A 15,143-nucleotide genomic window follows, 5' to 3' on the forward strand; every position below is an offset into this window, starting at 1 on the left:
CTGGGAGGATCACTTCAGCCCTGGAGGCAGAGGTTGCAGTGAGCCATGATTGCACCACTGCACTCCAGCCTGAGTGACAGAGCAAGACCCTGTCTCAAAAAAGAAAAACTGTTCAATAATATTTGTTAAAGCACAGTAAAGAATTTATTCAGAGCCATCACAGTAGGCGTAGGGACCACTGCGGCGGGGTCTGGCAGTAGGGAAGAGAGATTGGGCTTAGTTCTGAATACAGCGTGGTCAAGTGAGAATTTATAGCCAAGAGTCAGGGTGGGGATCAGTGGATGGAGGAAATTACTAAGAAGAAATGTCAGAGGTAAGGACGATTCTGGCTGAACCAACCTAATCTTGCTGATGACACGCCAGGATGATCCGACATCACCTTTGGATGGTGGAGGATGAAGAGCTTGATCAGATGTTGAGGATGTCCAGATATTAGGATAAGGTTGGGGGGCAGGGTTCTTGCTAAACTGACTTAGCAGGGTTCTTTGTTAAAACTGGATTTTACAAGGAGGTGCACAGATGGGCCTAGGAGAACATTCCAAAGCCTGACTAAAGTTTGGCGAAGCAAAGAGTCTTTGTCAAAGCTAGTAAATAAATTAGTCAGTGGTCAGTGTTTATTGAGTGTCTACTATATGCTAGGATTTGCAAGGAGCTAGATATGCATTGATGGGAAAAGCAACAACCCCTGTAGCTGCTTCAGGAATAAGCTGGTATCTGTGATCTGTAGAGTACAATGTTTATTCCATTCTCTGATCAGCTGGAGATTGTTGAAACCCCTGCAGATGCTATCCTGACTGGGGCCGTTAATTAACACACAATATTTTGCCTTTAGATTAGCCTTTGATTTGCCAAGAGCATCTCATGAGAACAAGAACCGTCAGTTAAACATTCAGTGTACCAGTACAATTTCCGGTGGTGGGTGATGCTAACTTTGTGGACTTGGGTCAAGACAGACCGCTGGTGGATACCCACACAAGCATGAGATACTTGGGTTATACATCGGGAAGAACTGTTTGCCTGGAAGAGTTATAAGATAGCAGCATGTTTTAGAAAAAAAGAGGAGGCAGCTGTCGGGTAGAGGAGGGAGCAGGAGGTGTGCCCCATGGCTGGCTAAAGTTCTGTTACCCTAAGGGAAAAAAGAGCAGTGTTGAAGTTACCTAGGTGAAGAAACATGGTGAGATAAAGGCGATGCCTGGGGACCCCTATCGTGGTCCCTGACAGGCGCCAACGACTGGGGCTGGTCATTGCCAACACTCATCATGTGCGTGCTATGTGCCTGGCACGGTGCTCAAGGCTGGGTCCACCTTTAACTTTATTTTATGGCTGAAAATGCTGTCTAGCAACTTGGCTGGGGCCAGACATCTCTTAAGGGGCAGAGCCCAGATGTCAGGAGGCTCTCTAGACTAGAATCTTACGTAACAACTTCACATGGGCTAATCAGCAGTTAAACCAAGTGAACAATTTGCAAGCACGGGATGAATCACAGTGGTGCTAGGTTGATGGCATGCCATGCACCGTAGTAAGCGTTTCTTATCTGTAGCTTCATTTTGCCTTCACATCAGCTCTCTGAATTGTGGGTGGCATCAAGGCCCCGTTTTCTCAGACAAGAGCACTGAGGCTCAGAAAAGTTCTGTGGCTTGGCAGAGGTGGTACAGTAAGGTGGGCTTTTGCCTCTTACAGTTTCTCCACTGGGGGTGTCTGACCAAGGCATGAGGTTTGCGTGACCAGCGTCCCACAGATTGCACAGGACCCTGCCTGATAACCCTATCTGCAGGCCTGCTGGGCATCAGGGCCCCTCCTTCCCAGACAGCTGAGCCTGAACTCGCCTGCTCTTCCTTCTTAGAACATGCCAATTACTTCGGCGTGGATGAGAAACTCGGGCCAGTGGCTGTGAGCATTAAGCGGGAGAAGCTGGAAGACCACAAGGAGCATGGACCTCAGTACCAGTACAGGATCATCTTCCGGACCCGCGAGGTAGGTCCCATCACTCTTGTTCTTATTGAAGAAATCATAGCCACTCGCATCTCGAGCTCGGTTCTGGGGGCAAACACTTCCCCGGCTTCATCTCATGGAATCTTCCCAACAACCCCACGAGAGCAATCCTGTTCGTCTCTCCATCTCGTAGAGGAGGAAACTAAGACTCAGAATTTAAATAACTTCTGGCTGGCACGGTGGCTCACACCTGTAATCCCAGCACTTTGGGAAGCGAGGCGGGTGGCTCAGTTGAGGTCAGGAGTTCAAGACCAGCCTGACCAACATGGCGAAAAACCCATCTCTACCAAAAATACAAATTAGCCGGGCGTGGTGGCACGCGCCTATAATCCCAGCTATTGGGGAGGCTGAGCCAGGTGAATTGCTTGAACCTGGGAGGCAGAGGCTGCTCTGAGCTGAAATTATGCCACTGTACTCCAGCCTGGGCGACAGAGTGAGACTCTGTCTCAAAAAAAAAAGAGAGAGATAAATGATTTCTATAGGATCAATGAATCAGTGGCCAGACCAAGATTTCAGTCCAGGGTGTCTGACTTCAGAGCCCAAGATTACAAAACCTGTTTGCGAGAGATTAGCTCTAATAAGCATAAGAAATAAAAGGGAAGGTAAGGGATCATTTTAGGATCATGAGGTGTCCTACATAATGGAAAGAATTAAGGCAACAAGCCTCAGGCAGGACAGGAATTGGGGACTGTCAACCACAGGCACTGCTGTTAGGCCAATCAGCTCTAGGTACTCCCAATGTGTCACTTTCCATTCTGAGTGGAGAAGCCCATGATCCTGGCTGGAGGCCTTCCCCTGGATTAAATGTCAGCTGTAGCTAGTGGGGAAGTCCTGTTGGGGCACCCATGCTCTATTAGGACTCTAAATGGTAAGTGACAGAAGTCTGTTTCTAACTTTCTTAAGTCAGAAATAGCATTCATGGTTCATGTAACTGCAAATCTCGAGGTAGGACAAGCTTCAGGCATAGCTGGACTTGGAGACTCAAATGCAGTCACCAGAACTCTGCTGCTTTAGCTCTCTGCTTGGCTTTGCTGTTTGCATCGTGAATGTCATTTTCTTCTGCCACTAACAAGCTCTCACCGTGTCATGGGAAAATGGAGATGGGCTGCTCAAATCTACATCTTTACGCCTTCTCATCCAAAAGGCTCAGACTGGCCAGACGCAGTAGTTCATGCCTGTAATCCCAGCACTTTGGGAGGCCGAGGCAGGCGGATCACCTGAGGTCAGGAGTTTGAGACCAGCCTGGCCAACATGGTGAAACCCCGTCTCTACCAAAAATACAAAAGTTAGCTGGGTGTGGTGGCAGGCGCCTGTCATCCCAGCTACTCAGGAGACTGAGGCAGGAGAATTGCTTGAACCGAGGAGGCGGAGGTTGCAGTGAGCTGAGATTGGCCTCCAGCCTAGGCAACAAACACAAAAGTCCATCTCAAAAAAAAAAAGGCTTAGACAGATTTATCTGGGAAGGACTCTGGCTCTGCTTAGATCACAAGCCCAATCCCTGGGTCAGTTGCTGTGATCGGGGTGGTAGAGGAAACTGGCCAGGTCTAGCACATGTTACCCACCACCCTGGGTCCAGGGGCAGGGCCAGGCACTGTGATTCACAGTTCCACCAGAGCTCCCTGGAGGAGGAGGCAGGGCAGATCCTCAGCAAAAAGAGGGGACCCAGGCAAGCAGAAATGACAGAGAGGTCCAGAAGACCCAAATAAGGAAGACCTTTCAGAAAAGGGGCAGTCACCAGCTAGGCAGGCCCTCCAAAATGGGTCTCCCTCAGCCTGCATTGCCCCAGCCCCTTGGGCCTGGCCTTTGCCCAGACGTGGAAGCCTAGCAGGCTGAGGCTGCCAAGGACTTTTGTGGGGCCAGCCAAGTACTGGACCTCATCCAGGCTGGCAGATGCAGCTCGGAGTGCCCTCGCCCCATCTCCTGACCAAGACCTTCCCACTGTGTTGGGGGAATGGGATGGCACGGAGGTTTTGCAGCAGCCAGGAAGAAGCAGCCACAAAACCATGTGTGCCAAACCACAGGTGGTCACCAGCCTCTGTCTCCCCAGCCCCTCCTCCCTCTACCCACCTTTCTGGCCAGATGAGCACCAGAGCAGAATGAGAGGTGACAGCTCACACTGCATCCGACTGTTTTAGGACATACGGGCAACTGCTGGGTGAAATGACACCTACAGTCATATACTTATAAATATAAATAGGCTGGGTACAGTGGCTCACACCTGTAATCGCTGCACTTTGGGAGGCCAAGGCAGGTGGGTCATTTGAGCCCTGGAGTTCAAGACCAGCCTGGCCAATATGGTAAAACCCTGTCTCTACTAAAAACACAAAAAATTAGCTGGGTATGTTAGCGCACACTTGCAGTCTCAGCTGCTCAGGAGGCTGAGGCATGAGATTCTCTTGAACCCAGGAGGTGAAGGTTGCAGTAAGCTGAGATCGCACCACTGCACTCCAGCCTGGGTAACAGAGTGAGACTCTGTCTCAAAAAAAAAAAAAAAAATATATATATATATATATATATATATATATATATATATACATATATAAATTTATTACAAAGATTATTATTACTGCAAATCTTCTTTATACTGTGTGTCAGGCAATATTCTATACCTTTTATATCTATTAACTCACTTAAATCTCATCACGATTCTAGGATGAAGACACTCTTGTCCTCATTTATAGATGACAGAACAGGCACAGAGAGGTTAAGGGACTGGCCCAAAGCACCCTCCAGGGAGTGGCAGGGCAGGGTGCCTGCCTGTGTTCTGGCCACTGCACTCGGCTGCCTCTGGGGTTTGACTAAGTCAGCTTAGACTGCGCATTGGACCCACTCATGAGTTAGGAGCTCAGCCAACTCAGTGCTAGCATTTGTGTTTTTGTTCGTAATGAAAATATAATAGGCTGGGCATGGAGGCTTACGTCTGTAATCCCAGCACTTTGGGAGGCTGAGGCGGGTGGATCACCCAAGGTCAGGAGTTTGAGACCAGACTGGCCAAAATGGCGAAACCCCATCTCTACTAAAAATACAAAAAAAATTAGCTAGGTGTGGTAGCAGGTGCCTGTAATCCCAGCTTCTCAGGAGGCAGGAGAATCGCTTGAACCTGAGAGGTGGAAGTTGCAGTGAGCCAAGATCACTCCTCTGCACTCCAGGCTGGGTGACACAGTGAGACTCCGTCTCAAAAAAAAAAAAGAAGAAGAAAGAAAATACAATATATAGGCAGGCATAGTGGCTCACACCTGTAATCCCAGCATTTTGGGATGGGAGGCTAAGACAGGAGGATTGCTTGAAACCTGGAGTTCAAGACCGGCCTAGGCACCACAGTGAGACCCTTGTCTCTAAAAAATAAAAGATACCAGACTATAGCATTAGGAGAAATACCTAATGTAAATGACGAGTTAATGGGTGCAGCAAACCAACATGGCACATGTAATACCTATGTAGCAAACCTGCACTTTGGCACATGTACCCTAGAACTTAAAGTATAAAAATTAAAAAATATATATATATCAGACTATGCCACACATACTGAGAGTTGTGAGACTTTAGTGCATGGATACTGGGTTATATAATTTTTTTGCTGTGATTTCCTGTTCACTAAGTTTGAAACTGGCTTGATGCCATTCCCAGTGTATATCTGCTCCCATCTACTTCCTACCCCCAGCACCTACAAAACTAGCCGTGGGGGACTCTGGTCCATCCCAGGCGACAGCACAGGGACACTTTGAGTCTCACAACAACAGGCCTGGGATCCATCCATTCCATAGACGTTTGCTCAGTGCTCCCCCGTCCCAGCTCTGTGCTGGGCATGGAGGGTACTGTAGCAAACAAGGCAGCAAAGATACTCGTGGGACTGGGTCTTTGAGGGGGAGACAACAGGACGCCAAACACCTTAGCAGATTACGCTGTAGGTGCTGCCTGTAGTGACAAGGTGGGGAACGAAGCAAGGAGGAGTGATGAGTGTGGCAGGTGCTTAGATTTTTAACAGGAAGGTCAAGAGAGGCCTCACTGGGAAGGTAACGTTCTAGTAAACCTGGAGAAGGGGAGAGGGAGCCGTGTGGACAACTGGAAGAAGAGCGTTCCAGGCAGAGGGAACAGCCAGTGCAGAGGTCCTGAGGCAGAGCCATGCTCCATGGGTTGGAGACCTCATATGAGTCCTAGTTTGGCCACTCAGCAGTTCTAGAACCTTGGGCACATGGCTCATTTCCTCTTGGAGCCTCAGTTTCCCCCTTGGAAATTCTTGGCTTGGAGAACTGTGTTGTGGGCTCGGTGATGTTGCACATACCAAGCAGGCAGGGCTGGGCCTGACACTTGACAGAAAATGATTATGAGCAGCACCACTGTTGCAGCCGACATTCTTTCCCAGGAGGTCAGAGGCCCATTCTGGAGAACATGGGTTGAGCTCACCGATGGGGTTCTGTCCTTCTCATGTCCACACACACATGCCTTGGGGTCCTGTAAACCAGGGCATGGGGGCCAGAGCGAGAGGTCTGGGCTGCCTTCCAAGCCAGCAGGCCTGCCCCAGATGGCCGCCCCCGGCGGCCAAGCGACAGTCTCGAGTGGACCCGCATCTCCCAGCAGATGGGATATGAGCATTGTCAGTGCCAGGCTCCCCACCGAGGCAGGAACAGACTTGGAGCTGGGCTTTGGCACCGCTCGTCCAAAACCCAGAGAGCCTGGACAGGACGAGCACCAGGCCAGGCTGCCCTGTCTCAAGCCCCTTCACTGGCACTGTCTCACCCGGGACACTGGGGAGGGAGTGGGGATGGCAACCAGCCAGGAACTGTGTGGCCCCATCCAGGCCCGGTGGTTCTCACTGGCCTAGCACACGTGAGTTTTTGACAGGCTTTAGTTCTGATAGGGTTAGAGATTTGGATTTTTATTTTATTGATTTTTCTTTTTTATTTAAAAAGTACCAGACGCTTATTGTTAAGAACTTAGACAGTACATAAGTCTGCAAAGTAGAAAAAGGAAAGCTTTCATTAAGTGAAAAAAGCAAGTGTTTGTTCAGTAGGTACATCTGATTGTGTGTGTGTCTGTGTGTATTTGCTTATTTATTTTAGAGACAGGGTCTCACTCTGTCCCCCAGGCTGAAGTGCAATGGTGCAGTCATAGCTCACTGCAGCCTCGAATTCCTGGGCTCAAGTGATCCTCCTGCCTCAGCCTCCCAAGCAGCTGACACCACAGGCATGCACCACCATGCCTGGCTAATAATTTTGTTTTATTTTTAGAGACAGAATCTCACTATGTTGCCCAGGCTGGTCTTCAACTCCTGGGCTCAGGTGATCCTCCTCCTTTGACCTCCCAAAATGCCAAGATTACAGGCATGAGCCACTGCACCTGGCCATGTGTGTGTTTAAATGAACAATCTCCAAAGCATATTGTTAAGTAGGGGGAAAAGCAAAAAAATGTAGCTTTCTGCTTAAGGTTAAAAAATTTAAAACTCGGCTAGGTGCAGTGGCTCACACTTGTAATCCCAGCACTTTGGGAAGCCGAGGGAGAAAGATTGCTTGAGCCCAGGAGTTTGAGACCAACCTGGGCAACATAGCAAGACCCTATCTCTATTAAAAATAAATTAATTGCCGGGCATGGTGGCTCACGCCTGTAATCTCAGCACTTTGGGAGGCCTACGCAGGTGGATCACCTGAGGTCAGGAGTTTGAGACCAACCTGGTCAACATGGCAAAACCATGGGATGGGAGGTTTTACTAAAACTACGAAAATTAGCTGGGCGTGTGGCACACACCTATAATCCCAGCTACCTGGGAGGCTGAGGCAGGAGAATCACTTGAACCCAGGAGGCAGAGGTTGCAGTGAGCCAAGATCACACCATTGCATTCCAGCCTGGGCGACAAGAGCAAAACTCCGTCTCCAAAAACAAATAAAAAAGAAACAAAAATTTTAAAACTATTAACTATGCATGTGACTTTGTATATAAACATTTAACACTCATCTACGGATAATAATGGTTAACACACATTGAGCTCTCACTCTATGCCCAAGATACAACGCTAAGCATTATACGCAGATCTTTTTGAATCCTTTCAATGCCTTGAGGCAGGCATTTTTATCCCCATTTTGTCAATGAGGAAATAGGGAAATTAAGTGGCTTGCCCAGAATCACACAGCTAGGGAGGAGCTAGAGCTAGAATTCAAACCCAGGCAGACCACCTCCTAAGTAACCTCCTAGGAAATGTTCTTGAAGGGTACACCCGCCGCCCAGCACAGAGTCAAGCAGGGAGCGCGTCTGAGTCAGGAGTGAGTGGGGGATAACCTGTACCAGCTGGAACCTCCTTGCTCGCATAGCACTGTGTGCCTTTCATAGCTCACTTGATTTGTTGCCCTTGACCAGCTGATGCCAGATGTTTTCAGGCTCTGAGCAGAGGAGGGCTGTGATCTGACTCGGGCAACTGTAGAAGGAATGGACTGGGGACAGAGCAGGGGCAGGGAGACCTGGAGGAGGCTGCTGTCCAGGTGGGAGGTGATGGTGGGAGTGACCAGGTAGAGAGTGAGGTGGCCACTCATGACCTGCCAGTATCGCACTTACTGTCCCCAGTGCAGAAAGAGCTTTTCAAGTAGTGCGCGCTGATGAGGTGGTCAGAGCCAAAATACGACTGTAAGCCACCGTTCTCCAGGGAAGAAGAATGATTTCTGGTCCGTACTGTCCCTCATTCCCAGCAGAGGGCACTGTGGGACAGTGTCAATGGGATATAAAGACACTGATCCTGCTGGTGCCTTAACTGAAACCCACAACCCCAGGGCCACCCAGATTGACAGGGCAAAGCCCCGACACCCGACACTACCCTGCTTGTGATGAGAGGGATTTGTTTGTTTTTTACTTACCGGGGCCAGAAGTGGGATCCTTCTATTCCTTCCACACATACCTCTCACCTAGGTGCTGTTTGGCGAGGGTGGTGGGCTGTGTGCTTAGAGGCGAAGTCATGACATGTTTTTTTGGCCACCTCTTGTGTTTTTCGACTTAGGCAAGCATGTTTTTGCAGTTAATACTTATCCTTCTTAGTCTTGTTATTGTTGTTGTTGTTAAGATGGAGTCTCACTCTGTCGCCCAGGCTGGAGTGCAGTGGCACAATCTCAACTCACTGCAACCTCCACCTCCTGGGTTCAAGTGATTCCCCTGCCTCAGCCTCCCGAGTAACTGGGATTACAGGCATAAGCCATCATGCCTGGCTAATTTTTCTATTTTCGTAGAGATGGGGTTTCATCATGTTGGCCAGGCTGGTGTCGAACTCCTGGCCTCAGGTGATCCGCCCGCCTCAACCTCCCAGAGTGCTGGGATTACAGGCGTGAGCCACCAGACCTGGCCTCCTCCTTAGTCTTTAGACCACAGCCCTAAGTGCACTTTGGGTGCTTGTAACAAGCGCCCTGGGGAGGGATTTTTCTTTGTGCGTTCTTGGTGTGGTGCTGGTCCCGTGCGTGGCATGACCTGGTGGCCAGAAGCATGCTGTGGCTACAGGCGCGAGCTGGTGTTAGTGAGGATGTGGAGCAGCAGGGGCTCAGACAGGGCTGGTGGGGTGTAAATTGGTACAACCACTTGGAAAACTATTTGGCAGTTTGGTAAAATTGAAGATTAGCATGCCTGGTGGTTTAGCAATTTCTGTCCTAGGTATAAAACCAAAAGAAAACGTGTTCATGTGCACTGAGGTGCTTCTGTGAGGGTTCCTAACAGCACTGTTCACAGTTGGCAAATACTGGAAGCAGTTCTGGTGCTTATCAACGTGAAAAGGACTAAACCTATCAAAGTAAAACATCAACCTCTCGCAACAGCATGGCTGCATCTCACCTATGTCGGATTCAGAGAAAGAGGCCAGATAACAAAAGAATACAAACTGCCTGGCTGGGCGCAGTAGCTCACACCTGTAATCCCGGCACTCTGGGAGGCCAAGGCGGGAGGATCACTTGAGCCTAGGAGTTGCAGACCAGCTTGGGCAGCATAGTGGGACTCTGTCTCTACAAAAGATATACAGAATTATCCAGGCATGGTGGCACATGCCTATAGTCCCCGCTACTCAGGAAGCTGAGGCAGGGGGATCTCTTGCGCCCAGGAGGTCGAGGCTGCAGTGAACCGTGATTGTTCACTGAATGCCACTCCATTCCATCCTGGGCAACACAGTGAGACCCTATCTTCAAAAGAACAAAAGAATGAAAAAATACAAACTGCATTAAGTTCAAAAATAGACAGAAATAAATGATAAATGGTGTTGAAAATCAGGATATAGTTACTTTTGGGGAAAAAGAAGAGGGTACAAAAGGGCTGTGGGTGCTGGAAATGCATTTCTTGATTTGGATAGTGATTACCCAGGTATTCACTTTGTGATAATTTATTTGGCCTCACATCTATCTTTTTTTTTTGAGATAGAGTTTGGCTCTTGTTGCCAGGCTGGAGTGCAATGGCGTGATCTCGACTCACTGCAATCTCCACCTCCTGGGTTCAAGTGGTTCTCCTGCCTCAGCCTCCCAAGTAGATGGGATTACAGGCATGCGCCACCACACCTGGCTAATTTTTGTATATTTAGTAGAGACGGGGTTACACCCCATTGGTCAGGCTGGTCTCAAACTCCTGACCTCAGGTGATCCGCCCGCCTTGGCCTCCCAAAGGGGGCTTTCCTTTTATTAGAGAGAAATCTGCGCCAGAAGTCCTCACCAAGCACAATTCCCCTCACATCTTATTGCCTGGAATTGGTCACATGGTTGTCTATAGGAAAAGCTAGGAAAGCAACATCTGGGGAATGGGAATGAGATGGCTGTGACTGGCTTTGACTAAAGGTTTTCATCCCTGACTGCCCATCAGAAGCACCTGAGATGGATTAAAAATATGCCATGTATACAAACATGCATGTCTGGCCCCATCCCAGACCACCCAAATTAGAATCACTAGTGGTATTTTTCTTCCTTTTTTATTTATTTATTTCTTTACTTTTTGAGACTGCGTCTTGCTCTGTCACCCAGACTGGAGTGCAGTGGTGCAATCTTGGCTCCCTGCAACCTCCACCTGCCAGGTTCAAGTGATTCTCCTGCCTCAGCCTCCCAAGTAGCTGGGATTACAGGCACGTGCCACCATGCCTGGCTAATTTTTGTATTTTTAGTAAAGACGGGGTTTCACCATGTTGGCCAGGGTGGTTTCAAACGCCTGAACTCAAGTGATCCGCCCACCTTGGCCTCCCAAAGTGCTGGGATTACAGTTGTGAGCCACTGCACCTGACCCATTTGTTTTTTTCTTTTCTTTTTTTTTGAGATGGAGTCTCGCTCTGTCGCCCAGGCTGGAGTGCAGTGGTATGATCTCGGCTCACTGCAACCTCTGCCTCCCAGGTTCATGCCATTCTCCTGCCTCAGCCTTCCGAGTAGCTGGGACTACAGGCACTGGCCACCGCGGCTGGCTGATTTTTTATATTTTTAATAGAGATGGTGGTTTCACCTTGTTAGCCAGGATGGTCTTGGTCTCCTGACCTCATGATCTGCCCGCCTCGGCCTCCCAAAGTCCTGGGATTACAGGCGTGAGCCACTGCACCCAGCCTTTTTTTTTTTTTTTTTTTAATTTAATGAAGCTGGTTGGAAACCAGTGCCACAGTTCAAGATCCAAGATGGTGCCAGTATTCAAGGCAGGCAGGTGTTTTACATGAGCATTTACGGGAATGTGTACATAATAGAGTGTTACTGTAATAAGGACAAGAGCCCACCTCCTCCTGGCAGGACCTGTTTTCTTCATTATACTCCCTACTACCTTACATAATTCTTCTCTCCCATTCCAGTGTCAGCTCCACAAGGACAAGGGTCTTTGTTCATTGCACCTAGAATAGGACTCAGTGCCTCAGAGGAGGCACTCAGCCAGTATATGTTGAACAGATGAAGTTAGTTTACATTATTGTCTCATTTAATCCTCCCAACACCCCTTCAAGGTTACGATACCATCCTGTACCCATTTCACAAAAGAGCAAGCTGAGGCTCAGAGATACGAAGTCACTTGGTCAAGACCACACAGCCAGGTGGCAACAGGTTCAAGTTCTGGTTCAGACCTAGGGCTTTCTGACCTTAGAGCACAAACTTCCAATCATCACACATGTCTCTTTCAAAACAAGATGCTCTCATATGCTGTCATCCCCTTCTAGGTCCCAAGAGCCCCCTAACCTTCCCTTCTCTCCCTTGAGTAGCTCATCACCCTGCGAGGCTCCATCCTGGAAGATGCCACGCCCACAGCCACCAAGCATGGGACCGGGCGGGGCTTGCCCTTGAAGGATGCCCTGGAGTACGTCATCCCTGAGCTCAACATCCACTGCCTGCGGCTGGCCCTCAACACCCCCAAGGTGACGGAGCAACTGCTGAAGCTCGATGAGCAAGGGGTGAGTCAGGGGCTGGAGGTCAGGGCACTGCAGGGGCAGTAACTTGCAACCCCACTCCTGGTACCTTTTTCTATCTTGGTCACATTCTTTTTTCTTTGCAAGTAACAGAAACCTACTTTAGCTGGTTTCAGCAAAAGGAGGGATTCGAATCAAATTCTAGTGGTGCCAAGAGCAGGAATGTAACTGGGTCTCCTAAAGGAGGGAGATCGTCTGGGGGTGAGAGAGCTGCTGGTCCCCATGTGTGCATGCGTGTACGTGTCTGTGGTGGGGGTTAGCATGTCTTTCCTCCCCGCGCCACATGCTGGCTCCCTCTGCTTCTCTCGCCTCTCCCACAGCTCCCAGTCTGTTAGAATTACAGCCACAGGCGGACCCCAGCAAGCTGACCCTGGTCACAGGAGAGCCATCAATTGGGCTATGCGTAGGTCAGGTGGCTGTCCGTGGCCCAGTCACCAGTGATACCTAAAGCAAACATGGTTGTTGGGAGCCCACTCCCTAAAAAAGCTATTGACTATACGCCTTGAGCCCTCCAGATTTTGCTTTTGCAGAATCTCAGCCCATCCCAGTCCACCTACTGTGGGAAGCATCCCACCTACTGTGGGAAGCCGGCCAAGGCAACAGTCTCTTTCATGCAAGCGTGGCATCACCAGCCATCCTCCACCCGCCATAGCGAGAGGAGGCAGCCCGGACACCTCGCTATGCTGCTGTGGTGGGGGAGGGGGGAGAGGGACAACTGGGACATGCCGCCATGCCCCAACACTGTTTTCCTCCCTGTCTGGCTGTGGCTCTGGGTTCTCGACTGGTCCCAGGAGCTCCAAGGGCTGAAGGCCTCAGACATACCCCTTGCTCCCTTCCCTCTGCCATCTCTGCCTGGCCTGCCTCCACAAAGCCACTCTTGCCTCTGCAGCTCTGCCGGAAGCACAAGGTGGGCATCCTCTATTGCAAGGCCGGCCAGAGCTCCGAGGAGGAGATGTACAACAACGAGGAGGCTGGCCCTGCCTTCGAGGAGTTCCTCTCCCTCATCGGCGAGAAGGTCTGCCTGAAGGGCTTCACCAAGTACGCTGCCCAGCTGGACGTCAAGAGTAAGTGGGGGGCCAGTTAGATCACAGTGAGCCACCACTGCACGCCCACTCAACGGGCAAAGCTTAAAAGGTCTGGGGGGGCCGGGCGCAGTGGCTCAAGCCTGTAATCCCAGCACTTTGGGAGGCCGAGACGGGCGGATCACGAGGTCAGGAGATCGAGACCATCCTGGCTAACACGGTGAAACCCCGTCTCTACTAAAAAATACAAAAAAACTAGCCGGGCGAGGTGGCGGGCGCCTGTAGTCCCAGCTACTCGGGAGGCTGAGGCAGGAGAATGGCGTGAACCTGGGAAGCAGAGCTTGCGGTGAGCTGAGATCCGGCCACTGCACTCCAGCCTGGGCGACAGAGCGACTCCGTCTCAAAAAAAAAAAAAAAGGTCTGGGGATGCCAGGGTGGGGACGTGGAGCAGTGGAGCTGTGGAGCTCTCAGACTTGTAGGAACACAAACAAGTGCAGCCATTTTCTTTTTTCTTTTTTCCTTTTTTTTTGTTGCTGTTGTTGCTGTTGTTGTTGTTGTTGAGATAGAATCTCACTCTGTGGCCCAGGCTGGAGTGCAGAGGCGTGATCTCATCTCACTGCAACCTCCACCTCCCAGGTTCAAACAATATTCTCCTGCCTCAGCCTCCCAAGTAGCTGTGACTACAGGTGTGCACCACCACACTTGGCTAATTTTTGTATTTTTAGTAGAAACGGGGTTTCACCATATTGGCCAGACTGGTCTCGAACTCCTGACCTCAAGTGGTCCACCCACCTCAGCCTCCCAAAGTGTTGAGATTATAGGCATGAGCCTCCGTGCCTGGCCATGTGCAGCCACTTTGGAAAACGGTACAGCATATTCAAATCCAGTTTGAAGAGACCCTGCTCTGTGACTCAGCTCCTGCACTCCTAGGTATGCACTCTGTCTAATGCACACGTGCACAGCAGGAGAGGACTGAATATCCCTAACCACCGGCACCTGGTGCACCCAATGCGCACTGGCAGAGTTGTGGTGTGTTCACCCAGCAGAGATGAACTGGCACCAAGGGCATCAGCATGGAAGAGAGCTGCATGCTTCGTGCTGTGCAAAGACAGCAAACCTCAGAAGAGTGGGACCTGAATGATCCCTTTCACATAACAATATATTTTTTTTTTTTTTTGGAGACAGTCTCCGTCTATTGCCCAGGCTGGAGTGCAGTGGCACAATCTCAGCTCACTGCAACCTCCGCCTCCTGGGTTCAAGGGATTATTTTGCCTCAGCCTGTATTCACTACAGGCGTGTGCCACCATGCCCAGCTAGTTTTTGTATTTTTAGTAGAGATGGGGTTTCACTGTATTGGCCAGGCTGGTCTCGAACTGCTGACCTCGTGATCTGCCTGCCTCAACCTCCCAAAGTGCTGCGATTACAGGTGTGAGCCACTGTACCGGCCAATTATTCTTTTTTATGGAGACAAGGTCTCGCTATGTTACCCCGACTGGTCTCAAACACAAGGCCTCCAGGGATTATTGGCCTCCCAAAGTGCTGGAACTACACATATGAGCCAAAACTAGCAAATAAAAAACTGGCAAAAACCAGCAGGCTCAGCAGGGTGACTTACACCTGTAATCCCAACATTTTGGAGGCCAAGGCAGGATGATTACTTGAGGCCAGGTATTCAAGACCAGCCTGGGCAATAAAGCAAGACCCTGTCTCTGGAAAAAAAAAAAAAAAAATTCCACCAGCCATATATTGTTTGGGGATATGCT

General features: G+C 49.9%; 1 protein-coding gene across 1 annotated transcript in view; it reads left to right on the forward strand.

The window, feature by feature from the left end:
* SIPA1L3 (signal-induced proliferation-associated 1 like 3) overlaps positions 1–15,143 on the forward strand; it is a 328,322-nt gene that overhangs the window by 195,696 nt on the left and 117,483 nt on the right. Inside the window, exons 4-6 of the mRNA XM_011952514.1 lie at positions 1,844–1,974; positions 12,155–12,343; positions 13,248–13,422. Coding sequence (XP_011807904.1) covers positions 1,844–1,974; positions 12,155–12,343; positions 13,248–13,422 — 495 coding nt within the window. The remainder of the gene's footprint in view (positions 1–1,843; positions 1,975–12,154; positions 12,344–13,247; positions 13,423–15,143) is intronic.

This window comes from Colobus angolensis, unplaced genomic scaffold (genome assembly GCF_000951035.1).
Source record: "Colobus angolensis palliatus isolate OR3802 unplaced genomic scaffold, Cang.pa_1.0 Scaffold34, whole genome shotgun sequence".
NCBI classification, from domain to species: Eukaryota; Metazoa; Chordata; class Mammalia; order Primates; family Cercopithecidae; genus Colobus; species Colobus angolensis.